At 40.3% G+C, this 13,533-nt stretch overlaps 2 protein-coding genes across 2 annotated transcripts; one reads left to right on the forward strand and one right to left on the reverse strand.

Annotated features, from left to right (window-relative positions):
- The first annotated feature begins 1,220 nt into the window (after positions 1 to 1,220).
- Positions 1,221 to 8,114, forward strand: coro1a (coronin, actin binding protein, 1A). Its single transcript, XM_029437928.1, has 11 exons — positions 1,221 to 1,346; positions 2,537 to 2,740; positions 3,847 to 3,969; positions 4,087 to 4,216; positions 5,318 to 5,499; positions 5,999 to 6,118; positions 6,711 to 6,815; positions 6,908 to 7,053; positions 7,142 to 7,199; positions 7,287 to 7,502; positions 7,760 to 8,114. The coding sequence occupies exons 2-11, from the start codon at positions 2,543 to 2,545 to the stop codon at positions 7,850 to 7,852; spliced, it is 1,371 nt and encodes a 456-aa protein (XP_029293788.1). The 5' UTR covers positions 1,221 to 1,346; positions 2,537 to 2,542; the 3' UTR covers positions 7,853 to 8,114.
- A 103-nt stretch (positions 8,115 to 8,217) lies between these two features.
- On the reverse strand, positions 8,218 to 11,096 carry cldni (claudin i). Its single transcript, XM_029437929.1, has 3 exons — positions 10,962 to 11,096; positions 9,677 to 9,809; positions 8,218 to 9,408 (listed from the first exon to the last, which is right to left on the reverse strand). Exons 2-3 carry the CDS (start codon positions 9,806 to 9,808, stop codon positions 8,902 to 8,904), a joined length of 639 nt encoding a protein of 212 aa, XP_029293789.1. The 5' UTR covers position 9,809; positions 10,962 to 11,096; the 3' UTR covers positions 8,218 to 8,901.
- Between the last annotated feature and the right edge of the window lie 2,437 nt (positions 11,097 to 13,533).

Raw genomic sequence — 13,533 nt, forward strand, 5'->3', positions numbered from 1 at the left:
TTTATTGAAATCCCAATATGGACTAGTGCGATATCTAAATCGCAGGAGGCGCACATTTTAGTTAAAGGGAAAAGATGCCAAAATACTATTCTGGGGATACTTAAGTGATGGCTGTGCGTGTTTGAGGCTCTGGTTGGGCTCCAGGTGTCAGTGGAAGCTGGCAACACTGGGCCATGAAATGCATTATGTCAGCGACACTCATTTAGTATAGATATTTAAAAGCAAGGACACTACTGACCTCATCTCTTCAAGTATGAAGTTGTTAGTGTGATAGAAACAGTTTAGCCAAAGCTTAAGAGTTTAGGATAGGGAATGAAGGTCCTCACAAGTACAGAAGTGTGTGTGCATGTGTAATACAGAATAAATGGCCTTACCATGATGAGAAATTACTTGACTTCACCTCTTCAATGAGTAGATAATAGCTTGTTATTTCACAGGTTATTTAAAAGGTATATCCAGGGGTTTCAGCAATTTGGTATTGAATGTCCATAACTGGCAAGAGACAGACTTGTCAAAATTGAAGCAGAAGATGGTAATATCCTGACTTTTAGCCCCTAGTACAGGTCAAACTCCAAATACACTGGCTCCTACATTTCCCATAATGCAACTCAACAGTGTCTTTCATTAGACATTTCCTGACTTCTGACTTGACAAAGCTGACTCCACAGCCGCAGAAGTTAAACATGACTAGATCTTCATTAGTGAAATTGATGTAGTGCTTCTTTAAGTTAACATTGAGTTTAATATTGGAATAAATGTAATATTAGTTAAATTAGCAGGTGATAAATCTAATAGATATAAGGTCCTCACAAATACTGTAAAAAGAAATAGAGAAATATTTAAGGCTCGTATATAGTTTCTGCTTTTTCCTCAGTAGACGTTCAATATAAAATGTTTGGTTGAGTACAGATGATGAAGAATAACTGATCAAAAGCATTTTCACCCCTGACAGTTTTCCAGCTATCTCATCAACACTTTATCTCTCAGATTTAATAAAGTAAACTTTAATCTCAATGCTTAGTCTGGAGCTTCTGTGACCTGGTAATGCTTTTTAACCCTTTCAATGATCACAGTGTACATTTTTATCTTAATATAATCTTACATAAAATCTCATACAACTTGCAACGTCTTCCTCTTCATGTTACCATCTTCAGTTTGTCAACCCTTAAATGTTACACGAGACACCTCCCACTTCCACCTTCATTTGAAACTCACTTCACACTCACTTCCTCCATGTCGTTTTGTAATGTACATTAACCTACCGTCTACTCTAAGTCCTCATTCTGGTGGCAGGGTGTTTGGTGCTCTGCCGAAACTTCTTGAGCTGAATTGCACACGACTCCCAGGTAGGCCTGCAACATCTGACACACAGTTTGTTTACACCTACACAACATCTGTGAGGATATAATTCATCTATAATAGGTGCATGTGTTATATGATCAAAGCTGGTAAAGATAACAGAATGTCATTCATTTGAATTAAGCATATTTGATGTTCCTCATGGCTTGAGTTCTCCTGTTTCGACTTAGTGAATTGTTTCCTCCTTTGTACCAGGCAATGTTTCCATCACAACAGGGAGAGAGATTATTGACATGCATTTAGGCTCCTGATAAAATTACGACTCACTCTATAGAGGCTTATTAAATTAGGTGCGGAGCAGCCAGAGTCTTGTGATGCACATGCAGCAAAGCTGTTGTACTCTTTTGAGTCTGAGCTTAGGCGCGGCTGCAGATTTCAGGAAGTCAAATCTACAAATGGAGGTAAAGCAAAACATATTCAGTGTATTTAATTGGAGGTTCTGTTGCTAAATAGCGCAAGGTTTGTTTACTTTGCAGATGGTATTGACTGAATTCGTGCATGATTTGAGGCTTAACACAAATCTGCTTTGGTAAAAGATGCGTTTATTGTATGTGATTTAACTTGTGACTTGCTAAAAGATGTATTTGCAAGTATGTACACCTGTGGGAAACTCTATGAGAGCATAAGTGTGTGAAAGCCAAATTTGCCAACAAAAGGTTGGTGGTTTTGTTGCTCACTCAAGGATGTGGCGTAACTGCCGCTTTGAGTAACTCATCTAATCTCTAAGGCATACAGCATGTACAGTTCAACTGATGCTAAATAGCATTGCTATCTTCATACTTGTGCAATTGTCTTCAGGATGCACAATTATTCAAGTAACCAAATTAAAGAGAGATATGGGGACAGAGTAGCAGTCACAGACAGACTAGAGGAAGCAGTTGTGAAAGCTTTTGCTTCCTCTTTTTTTTTGTAGCTTTCCTATGTCGTGTCCTTTATCTTTGTCGTCAGCTTTGTGTGTGTCAGTTTATTTCCACATGCAATCATCAAGCATAAACATAAAGGGAAATACTACAGGTAACTCTTATTGACATGGTTAGTCTTATATGCATTCAAATGATGACATTTGGTTTGCTTTGAAAAAGCTGTTTTCACTATTTTAAAACAGGCGTCCTGCACATATAATTCTGCCTTTCTCATTCTGAGCCTGTCCTCACATTAACCCATGCTTTCTTTACAGTTCACCATGTCCAGGAAGGTTGTGAGGTCCAGTAAGTTCCGTCATGTCTTTGGCCAGGCTGCGAAAACTGACCAATGCTACGATGACATCCGAATCTCTCAGATGACGTGGGACAGCAACTTCTGCTCTGTGAACCCTAAGTTTGTGGCCATGATTGTGGACGCCAGCGGTGGAGGAGCCTTCATGGTGTTGCCGCTGAGCAAGGTGGGTCACAGGAAACACACTGCTTGTATTGGCGCAAAGAAGATGAATATTTTGCTGCTTCTACTTCTCATATTTCCATTTTTGGATGTGGTAAACATTTCAGATGCAAGTTGGTGTAACGTTTTTCATGCTTACATTTAAAAATGTATATACTGCCAGTCACCATCACACATTCAGCTGAATAAGGAAGTTTGACACCGACTCTGAGTCTGTCTACACGTCACCCGCTGTTGAGAAGGTTTCACCATATTAGGAGTTTGTTGTCGGCTCCGTCAGGGCAGGATGTGGCTTCAACCCAGTTATTCTGCAGTCACTTCTGGAGTATTTTAGATGCTGTGAAACTTTATTGTATTTCATGTGCCTGAAAAAGTGGAAAATTAAAAACCATGTAGCGTTGTTTATGATCATCAGAACAACTTAATTTGTCAAAGAATGTGAACTCAAAGAAGCTTTGCTTTGGATCACCCACATGTTCCCTCAGGCTTGTGAATTCGTACATACCTACAAAAATGTGAAAAGTCCTAAATTCAACTTGGTGAACCCTGCAAAATGCACATTATTCATGGTCTTATCTCTCGTGCAGTATACAATTCTCAAGGGAAAGAAATGTGTTACGGGTCCAGTGGGCATGAAATTCCAAAGAAATTTACTGCAGAGACATAAAAATATCCTGTTCTGAGATGAATATTAGTGCTATCGTGTTTATCTCATCTTGCTTTAAGGACAAATCATTTGTTCACTTTTTTAGTTAAAAACTGCCACAAAAAATCAGCCGAGCCAGATGTGAATTGTTCAGTCAAACCGGTTCAGATTGGGTCATGGAAGGAGAACCAGAGGAACGATGGCATTTCATCTCCTTGGCCCTGATCTCCTCTCTAACCCAGTTACTAGACATTAGAAGTAATTGGAGGCATAACTGTGGCATTTGTATCAGCTGACTATCAACTTCGTCCTCCCACCTTGACTAAATCATCAAGTTTGTTTTACTCCAGTTCTGTGTAACCTTTCAGTCTCTTGACTTTATCTAACACTTTTCACACTATTGAGGTGTTTTGTGTTTTTGAGAGTTGTATTCACCGTCCGTCTTGATGTTTCTGTCTCTGCAGTCGGGCCGTATCGACATGTCCTACCCCACTGTGTGCGGCCACACAGCGCCGGTCCTGGACATCGAGTTTTGTCCTCACAATGACAACATCATTGCCAGTGGCTCTGAGGACTGCAGTGTCATGGTAGGCATTAATATATTGTATCGCATTTCAAGCATTTCAGTTTCCACTCATTCATGACGTGACATTTTATTGTAATGTTTTTTAATTCATCGTCTAAATTGTTTCCTTGGTAAATAGATTTGGGAGATCCCGGACAGCGGGCTGACCTCGCCACTCACAGATCCTGTTGTCAAGCTAGAAGGTCACTCCAAACGTGTTGGCATCCTGAGCTGGCACCCCACCGCCCACAATGTGCTGATGAGTGCAGGTACTATTACATCCTCATACACCTGCGGAAACAACAGGAGCACCTGCCACCGGAGCTGCGTTCACACGATCTGACAGAGAGCTCCTTGCTTGTTGTTTTTTTCTTTTTATTCTTTTGCTTCAGATATAACTGAAACAAAACCCCGTAAAAACAACAACAACATAAAACAAAAATCAAAAACTTGATGGTGATGAGGAGCTATCCTTCATGGCACAGCAGTATTACATTAGAGTAGCACAAACCCCGAAAAAAGCTTCACATCCTTGCATTCCCCAATACCCGTGCATGTAAGAACCTGTAAGTCCGTCTGAGCATTAGAGGAAACATGGTGGTAAAATGTCACAGATGTTTAGTTGAATAAGGCTCACACCTTGGCTGAACAGGAAGTTCACTAAACAGCACTCTGGTTGACACTTACTTAAGTTCACAGCGTTACCAGGACTCCTTCAGTGTGACTCCTTCTAATACTACCAACAGCTGATTTCACCCCCAGCGCTGGGGTTTGCTCTGGCTGAATTTGAGTTGCATAATCTGCTAACCGAAGAGCCGTCTCCCAGAGCTGCCGCACTCTCTTATCTCGGCGAAGTAGTCTCCTGGTGGCGGTTATTGCCACTTTGGATTTAATACAATAAACAAATTATTAACAGAATACATATTTGTCGTAATGTCAAAACTGTAACCTCTTCACATTCTGTTGATACTTAAATTCTGGCCATATCTTACACATTGCACCTTTAAGTCTGGGATAAAGATGGTAAATCCCTAGTGTAGGGGAGGTCAAACAGTGCATCCAGTACCATCAAAACTTTTCCACTTGATTAAAAAAATTAATCATCTCATGTAGAAATGTCAAACCTGTCACTTAATTGGTATCAGAGGATATTTTCTAGGAAAGATCACAGAAACTTTTGGGGAAGTCAGTGAGAAAGCGTTCATCATTTTGGTTGAGGTTAAATGGATTTTAATGAGAAAGTAAGGCCGGAATATTACAGGTCTATTACTGGAATTAATTAGATTTATACTGTTATTTGATGACCTTAAAATGACCCACAGTGAAGCCTCTTTTCATTTACCACTTTTGTCACTGTTGTGTCCACGCAGGCTGTGACAACGTGGTGATCCTGTGGAACGTGGTTCGTGGGGAGGCAGTGATGAAGATCGACAGCGTTCACACTGACCTCATCTACAGCGCCTGCTGGAACCAGGACGGCTCCCAGATTCTCACCGCCTGCAAGGACAAGATCATGCGGGTGCTGGACCCACGCAAGGGCACCGTCCTCATCGTAGGTTTTGGACAAAACAAGTCCTAAATCATATTTCTCTGCAAACATCCAGAGCGACGTTTACCTCACAGGCCGTTAGATTCAGGCTGCAACTAAGGATTATTTTCATTACTGATTAATCTGCCATTTTCTTGATTAATTCATTAATCATGTCGTCCATAAAGGTCAGACAACAATGAAAAATACCCATCACACTTTACCAGAGCCCAAAGTGATGTCTGACAAACACTCAAACATATTCAATTTACTAAAATGTAAGACAAGAAAAGGCACAAAGGCTTTTGAAAGACATTTGAAAAGCCTTATTTGGCATTTTTGCTTGAAATTGCTTTAATTTTCTGTAAATGGACTCATTAGGTGACTAATAATATAATTTAGAGTGTTTTCTTTAAGTAAGTATAAGAGCAAGGTAATGTACCCAGAATGAATATGAGGTCATCTAAAATACTACGAGTGTGTCTGTAACATCTCCACCTGTGCTCCCCTCTCAAACCTCCAGGAGAAAGAGAAACCTCATGAGGGCTTCAGGCCTGTCAGGGCGGTGTTCGTGTCTGACGGGAAGATCCTCACTACTGGCTTCAGTCGCGTGAGTGAGAGACAGGTGGCGCTGTGGGACCCGGTAAGTGTCAACTAGTGATCAAGTTCAAGACTGAAAACCTTTTTCACTTTACTAAGATTCATGATTCATATTCTTATCCCCTGAAAATGTGCAACATTAAATATGAATTGTTATATAATATTCATTGCAGAAGGCACATTGTTAGTGTGAAACAACAAGGGAGCAACAACACCACTAATGTCTTGCTTGAATCTGATTGGTGCCCAGAAAACTCATCAAACTTTTCCAGTTGGGTCGAGCACAGTTCAAACCAGTGAGAAGAGCCCAAACAACCCAATAAAGAAAACTCTTCTTTGATACATCTTAGTTCATTTTTTATAAGAAATAATATATTTTTAGATTGAAGGTGGTCTTTAAATTTAATTTGGCTTTTTTGTGGTACTTTCAAAATGTTAGTCATATATGACTCATCTGTTATTAACTGCATTCACAACACTACTGTTTCACAACTGCCAGCTTACAATATCCCACATCAAGCTCAATTAAATCCTTGGCTTACCCGCAGTCTGCTCAAGCAGCCTTCTTTACACAGGTTATTTCATTGTACATAATAAAAACCTATAACTCTTTGTATCTGAATCTCTTTTAACAGAAGAACTTTGGAGAGCCGCTGACCCTGCAGGAACTGGACACTGGTAGTGGCGTCCTTCTGCCATTTTTTGACCCAGACACTGGTGTTTTCTACCTCTGTGGCAAGGTTAGCTTCAGATGTCGAAACAACTGTCTTTCTGTGTCTGTCTCACCCACAGGGACACACACATACAGCTGACTCTCGTATCTTCTTCACAGGGGGACAGCAGTATCCGTTACTTTGAGGTGACAGATGAAGCCCCTTATGTCCATTACCTGTCCATGTACAGCAGCAAGGAGAGCCAGAAGGGGATGGGATACATGCCCAAGAGGGGCCTGGAGGTCAACAAATGTGAAATCGCCAGGTAAAGACTTTATTCTTGTCTCGTTTATAGTGTGTGTGTTCAAATGTGTGTACTTATTATCTTAACAAACTAATATTTCTACCTTCAGGTTCTACAAACTCCACGAGAGGAAATGTGAGCCCATAGTTATGACGGTGCCACGCAAGGTACAATATACACTACCTGTAAATCAGTTTGTAGGTTTAGATGAATCTTCTGTCTTTAACTCACTCTTTCCTTCTCTGCCTGTGCAGTCTGACCTCTTCCAGGAGGATCTGTACCCAGACACCATCGGTCCTGAGCCTTCAGTCGAAGCTGACGAGTGGTTTGAAGGAAAAGATGGCCAGCCTATCCTGATCTCTCTGAAGGACGGGTTTGTAGCAACCACCAAAGCCAAGGAGTTCAAAGTTCACAAGAGTCTCCTGAAGACCACGACTGCTTCTGCTGGGAATCAACAGGATAACAGCGGGGTGAGACATTTAAAGCTGAATATCCTGTTGCATCTAGGGCCAGTGTCTTCTGTACTTGCACCTCAGTATCTTTACACTTTGGTATAGAAGTAATGATTGGAATTTACATGTAACTATTTTTATTGCTCATTTGTCACATTTGTCCCACAACTGCAACCTATACAACACAACTAGTAATAACCAATTCAGAAATACATGTGTAATGAAACATACTCCATCACATCATAACTCTATCTGTGTCCGTCTCTGTCTCTCAGGAGGTTCAGTCCTTGAGAAAGGAGGTGAAAGACCTCAAAGCAGCGATAGAGGAGCTGACAACGCGTGTGAAGGAGCTGGAGAGCAACCGTTAAACTAGAGGAGTTTGATCAACAAGAGAAATGAATCAAAAGCAGAAGTTGAGAGTGAAACAGTGGAGCAAAGAAAGACAGTGGCTGTTGTAAATCTGATTGTAGTGAGACAAAGGGAGATATTGAAATCTACAGTTGTTATGAAACTTCATATTTCTTTGGCTTGAAGCTTGAATTTGTTTATTTGGTTTGTCTGATCAATTTTTAAAATTCCTATTTTAATATATGCTTTTAGTTTGAAATAAAATCCTCTGTATTTTCAAAATACGGTTTTGACTTTGTTTTGTGAAATGAAATACACATGAAACACACGTTTGAATTACACCAAATTTTAATCATTTATTCTCAACATCGTACAAAATGAGAAATGCAACAACACATGTTATATAAAATGTTTGAAATGTCATGTGGACATTTATCATCAGAGAAACAAGTGCACACAGATGCTCCCTGAGGCCTACTGAAACTACAGCAGCTTTTTCTGATAATCATAAAAGCAGCAAAAGATTAAATAGAAACCGACAAGTGATAAAACATGCAATATAAACATATGTAGGATAAAAGCACTCGTCTAAAAAAGGCAGGACGGTTCTTTTAAAGTTAAATGTTGAGCTTAGACTTTCAGATTCTTCTTCTAACTAATAGGCTTTACACATTTTTATAATCTTGAATTTTACTTTACACGTGTGGTTCTTTTTAAAGACAATTTTGACGTGAAATGTTTGACTAAAAATAAGGACAATGCAACAATTTCATCTACAATATCATAGTTGATGTTGTATATGTCAGGGCCAACAACCCAAGTAAAACAGTTCCTTCTAAGGTCTGTGTAATTTACAGCAATCATACAATTTGTTTTCCATTGTCTCTCAAACAGCTTATACACAACCCAGCACCTGATAGTAAAACAGATTTAAGATTCAAAACATCACCAGCTTAACAATGAATATAAAAGACATTTGGTGTCATCTACCTTCATGCTCGCCAGTCTGTCCCCTACTAAATCACCCTCCCCTCTTTTCTGTCAAACACCAGTCCCCTTCTTAAAGCCACTACACATAGTTTTTATTGGGGGCGGAGGGAGGGCTGTTGTTGTAGTACTTGGCGGTTCCACCGGAGCTGCCAGATTTGGGCCTGCTGAAGCAGCAAAGCAGACCTCCAGCCAGAAGGAGTAGCACGCCTGCCCCCCAACCTACAAAGATACACGCTCCCAGCTCCTTCTTCTGGCCAGCAGGCACCAGGGAGTTTCTGAAGTCTCGCACGACAATGTGGGCGGACCAGCTGACAGCGATGATGACCAAGAGGCCGGCCAGCATCATGCCCACCCCAGATACCAGGCTGATCTTTGGCTTGGCATCTTCGTTCTCTATGCAGGTGGTGAAGTCGGCCCCGCAGAACAGTATCAGGATGCTGAGGCAGCTTAACATGCAGCCGATGATGGTCATGGCGCGGGCAGCCTGCAGGTCAGAGGGCAACACAAGCAGGGAGTCGTAGTTCTTGCACTGCTGCTGGCCGGTACTCTGCACCACACAGCTCGTCCACAGGCCCTCCTGAGTGCTCTACTCACACACACACAGAGAGACAGAAAAGACAGGTCATTTCAGATTCATATCAAATGTGTGTGATATGATCAGATTGGAATTTTAAAATGGTTCAACCCGGATTGGTGCTCAGAAAGTATCTGCCATCACCTTTTTCTTTACATGTAAGCTAATAATCAGTAATAATTATCAAACTAGATTTAGTTGTTGTTGTGTTTTTCTTTATATATTTCCAGAAAAGTCAGAATAATACACTGTAAATTGGGTTTTAAATGCTTTTCATTACCTGTGCAGTCACGATGTTGGATCCCGAGAAGGAGGACACTTTCCAGCGCGGGACAGCGCAGCATACGATGGCCCCGATCAAGCCGAGGACCCCGAGGGCCACACATACAATCTGAACTCCAGCAGATCCCATTCTGTGAAAGGACAAGGAGGAGATGCAAGAGGGTGATAATTACGGCTGTTCATTACTTTTTAGTTATCAATCTGCCTTCAGCTTAATCTTAACGTTTCTGTTTATTTTTTGTAGTTGGCCTTTTCTTTGCATCCCAAGCTATCTGAGAAGAGGGGTGGCTTTTTTAATCCTCTCCCAAGATCTAGAGTTTCTACTTTTTTTCCCACTTACATGTTAAGAATTTTGTTTATTTTTGTTTCATTGTTCATACTATTAACTTTATATTCTACTTTGAATTCCAAGTGCTGCTACATGAGTGATGTTTGAATAAAACTTCTCTTCTTTGGTTAGAGAGGAGTTGTTGAAGGGGGGGGGGGGGGGGGGGTTGTGATCACATAGCTGAACACACAAACAGACAAACACCCAATCCCTCTGACAGGCCTTCACAGGATTAGGTTGCTTCAGGCTACATTTTAAAACAATTGCAAGTCCCGACAGGCCCTGGTCTCCTGGATCTCCTCCCAGGACTGGCCGAACCACTCCCAACCACCCCCTCAAATTGTTCTCCATCCAAACAAACGATTCAAATTATCCGTTACCATCTGAAAACACCCAGAAAAACTAATTTTGTTGTGAATGTTCGCAATGACTAATATTATTTGCACAGATGCTGATTCAATTTTAACAAGCCATTAAAGCCACTACATTTAGTGAAAAACAAAGTTTCCATGCAGGGTTGAACATGGTAATTGGGCTGAATTTAAACGGTTACAAAAATATCTTACTTTTAAGCATGTGACTCGACCCAGATCACAAACCTTCAGAGCAGATTCAACACTGACACTAGTCTAATGTGGGCCAGTGCATTTAAAATTGGTTTTTAAAATATTCTCCTCAAAATTACTAATGTTTAAATTACACTGATTTATTTGTGATTAAGTGACACATGTGAAGTTTTATTAAATCTCAAATCTATCAGATCAAGGACAAAAACAAATATCACAAACATGCCTCTCTCACAGCTTCTTATTGGCACTTTCCAAGAGTTTAGCTTGTGCCCGTACAAATATATTCAACTTAACCAATCCTTTCACCCTCTTTCATTTCAAGCATATCTCTTTTCAAAGCTCAGGTTGTCCATGTGAATAAAAAGTGGATAAAAAAAGATGCCTACCTTTTGTTCTGTGTCCTCTAGACTTGATGGGAAAATTGAAAAAATAGTTGAAGTGTTTCTTGAGATGTTTCCTTTCTTCCTGCCTGTCAGTTGTTTTGAAGATGCTGTTGTACAAGGGTTGTGCAGAAACTGTATGTTAAGATGGGGTATTTGTAGAGGAATGTGAGGTGTGGGGTGGGGTTGTACTCCAATGGGGGAGTGCACAGGAGGGAAGAACCTCAAGACCAGACTGGACTTGTCCTATACGTATGTTTCCCTCTCTTTTATTTTACCTTAGCTGTGGGCTATAACCTCGAAGTTCCCTGGAAACCTCCAAGGTAGACAAAAGAAAACAAAGTTGTGATGTCTTGGCATCAGTAGTCTTTGTTCAAAATTGATCTAACTATCTCTGACTCAGTGACAGAAAAAAGAACATTGAGTAATCTAGAAGACTGCAGGTATTTTTCTCTATGCCTCTATGCTCCCAGTCTACAAAAATAGATACCGCCCAGGTGTTCATACCTGTACATCCTAGATCACCCCCCCCCCCCCTGCCCCGCACACACACACACACACACACACACACACACACATGCACACACACACACTCGAAACTGTCGAAACTTTGATGACGTATGTAAGGAGACTAATTTAGGAGACCTTAGACGCTGAGACAGAGTGGGTTTAGGAATATTGCGCAAGACTATTCTTGGGGTTTTAGGGATCATGGGAAGCAAAGAAAATGACGAAATGTTGTGAAACAAAATACATGTGGCCTTAATAATAACTCTGCTGCTATGTTCAAGAAGGGACTGAGCAGCTTTATCTGCTGAGGAGACTCAGGTCTTTTGGAGTGCAGGGGGCTCCTTAAGACCTTCTTTGACTCTGTGATGGCATCTGCTATTTTTTATGGAGTGGTCTGCCGGGGCAGCAGCATCTCGGCTGCTGACAGGAAGAGACTGAACAGATTGGTGAAGAAGGCCAGCTCTGCCCTGGGGAGCCCTCTGGACACTGTGGAGGTGGTGGGAGACAGGAGAATGACGGCCAAGCTGTCCTCTTTATTGGACAACATGTCCCACCCCCTCCAGGACACTTTGTCCGCACTGTGCAGCTCCTTCAGTGACAGACTGCTTCACCCGCGGTGTCTCACAGAGAGATACCGTAGGTCCTTTCTTCCTGCAGCGGTCAGACTGTACAATCCCCACGGCCCCTGGTACACCACCACACCAATAACTATTCCAACACTGTGTGCAATTATCAATGCCTTGTGCAATATTCACTTTTTATAACTTTTGCAATTACCACTGTCATGTGCAATATTCACTCCTACACATTTCTTTCCAATGACTGTACTTATTTTACTGTTACTGTATTGTATTCTATTTAACTGTGTACCTGCCACTTTACTCTCTTGCTCTTTGCTGTAACAACGTAAAGTTCCCCGTCGTGGGACAAATAAAGGATTTCTGATTCTGATTCTGAATTAGCACATAAAGAAACACGCAGACAGAGTTACACAAACCTGTACGCATAGTTTTGGTTTGCACAATTGCACGATTTTAGTTTGGAAGAGGGTTCAGTGATGGAGAGGCTGAAAGAATACATCGTTCTCTAGATAATAAAATATTCAGGGCAACACAAACTCACATATTTAATAGAAATGAGTGAATTTACTTGGATATAAACTGTATTTTAATTCAGACTCCAGGTAGACTTCTTCTACCAATTCTTTTTATCCTAGTAAAAGTAACAATCACACACTCAATAATATCCATTACAAGTAAAAGTCCTGTATTGACAATGTTACTTAAGTAATAGTACAGAAGTGTTAGTAGCTCAATGAAATTAAAGTATTAAAAGTAAAAGTACTTATAATGCACAAATCTGATTGTTATATTATTGTCAGTGGTGGACTCTAACTTAAGTACATTGGTACTTGGACATTACTTGAGTATTTTCTTTCTGTGCCACTTTATACTTCTACTCCACTATTGCACTTTTTACTTCACTACATTTATTTGACATCTTAAATTACTAGTTACTTTAAAAAACTCAGATTTTTACACACAAAACATATGAAGAACTTTTAAAAATGTGATGTTTTGATGTAGACCTGAAATAATTAGTGGGTTGACAGAAAATTAATTGGCAGCAATTTGCTATAATTGTTTGAGTATTTTTTTGTGTAAAAACATTTCATAGTTCCTGCTTCTCAAATGCGGAGCCTTTCCATATTTTATTAGCTCATTTATGTTTTGTATGCAAAAGTATATATTAGTGTAACTAAAGCGGTCAGATAGAGTTTGTAGAGTTTCATATGTTCCTCTAGTATCATGTAGCATGAAGGCAGCATACAATGGAAATGCTCTAGTAAAGTACAAGTACCTGACATTTGTACATAAAAAGAGTATGTTAATAATTGTAAATATTCAGTACATGATGTATATACAGTCACTATCAGTGCCACTATAAACTGAGCAAAACGTCTTTCTGGTTTATCTTTAAATGTCAAAACAGCAGGACAGTCAGGAAACATACATGCTATTAAAACACTTGCAAGATAGATCATTACTTTCTAGTTTTCTGTAATATT

Source organism: Cottoperca gobio, chromosome 8 (genome assembly GCF_900634415.1).
Source record: "Cottoperca gobio chromosome 8, fCotGob3.1, whole genome shotgun sequence".
In the NCBI taxonomy this organism is placed as follows: Eukaryota; Metazoa; Chordata; class Actinopteri; order Perciformes; family Bovichtidae; genus Cottoperca; species Cottoperca gobio.

What these genes read in the sequence shown, in the direction of transcription:
- cldni (XM_029437929.1), bottom strand. Translation starts at nt 9,808, where the DNA reads ATGGGATCTGCTGGAGTTCAGATTGTATGTGTGGCCCTCGGGGTCCTC. An exon ending in CCAACATCGTGACTGCACAG is followed by an intron (nt 9,409 to 9,676) that starts GTAATGAAAAGC and finishes GTGTGTGAGTAG; the next exon opens with AGCACTCAGGAGGGCCTGTG.
- coro1a (XM_029437928.1), top strand. Translation starts at nt 2,543, where the DNA reads ATGTCCAGGAAGGTTGTGAGGTCCAGTAAGTTCCGTCATGTCTTTGGC. An exon ending in CTGAGGACTGCAGTGTCATG is followed by an intron (nt 3,970 to 4,086) that starts GTAGGCATTAAT and finishes CTTGGTAAATAG; the next exon opens with ATTTGGGAGATCCCGGACAG. An exon ending in CAATGTGCTGATGAGTGCAG is followed by an intron (nt 4,217 to 5,317) that starts GTACTATTACAT and finishes GTGTCCACGCAG; the next exon opens with GCTGTGACAACGTGGTGATC.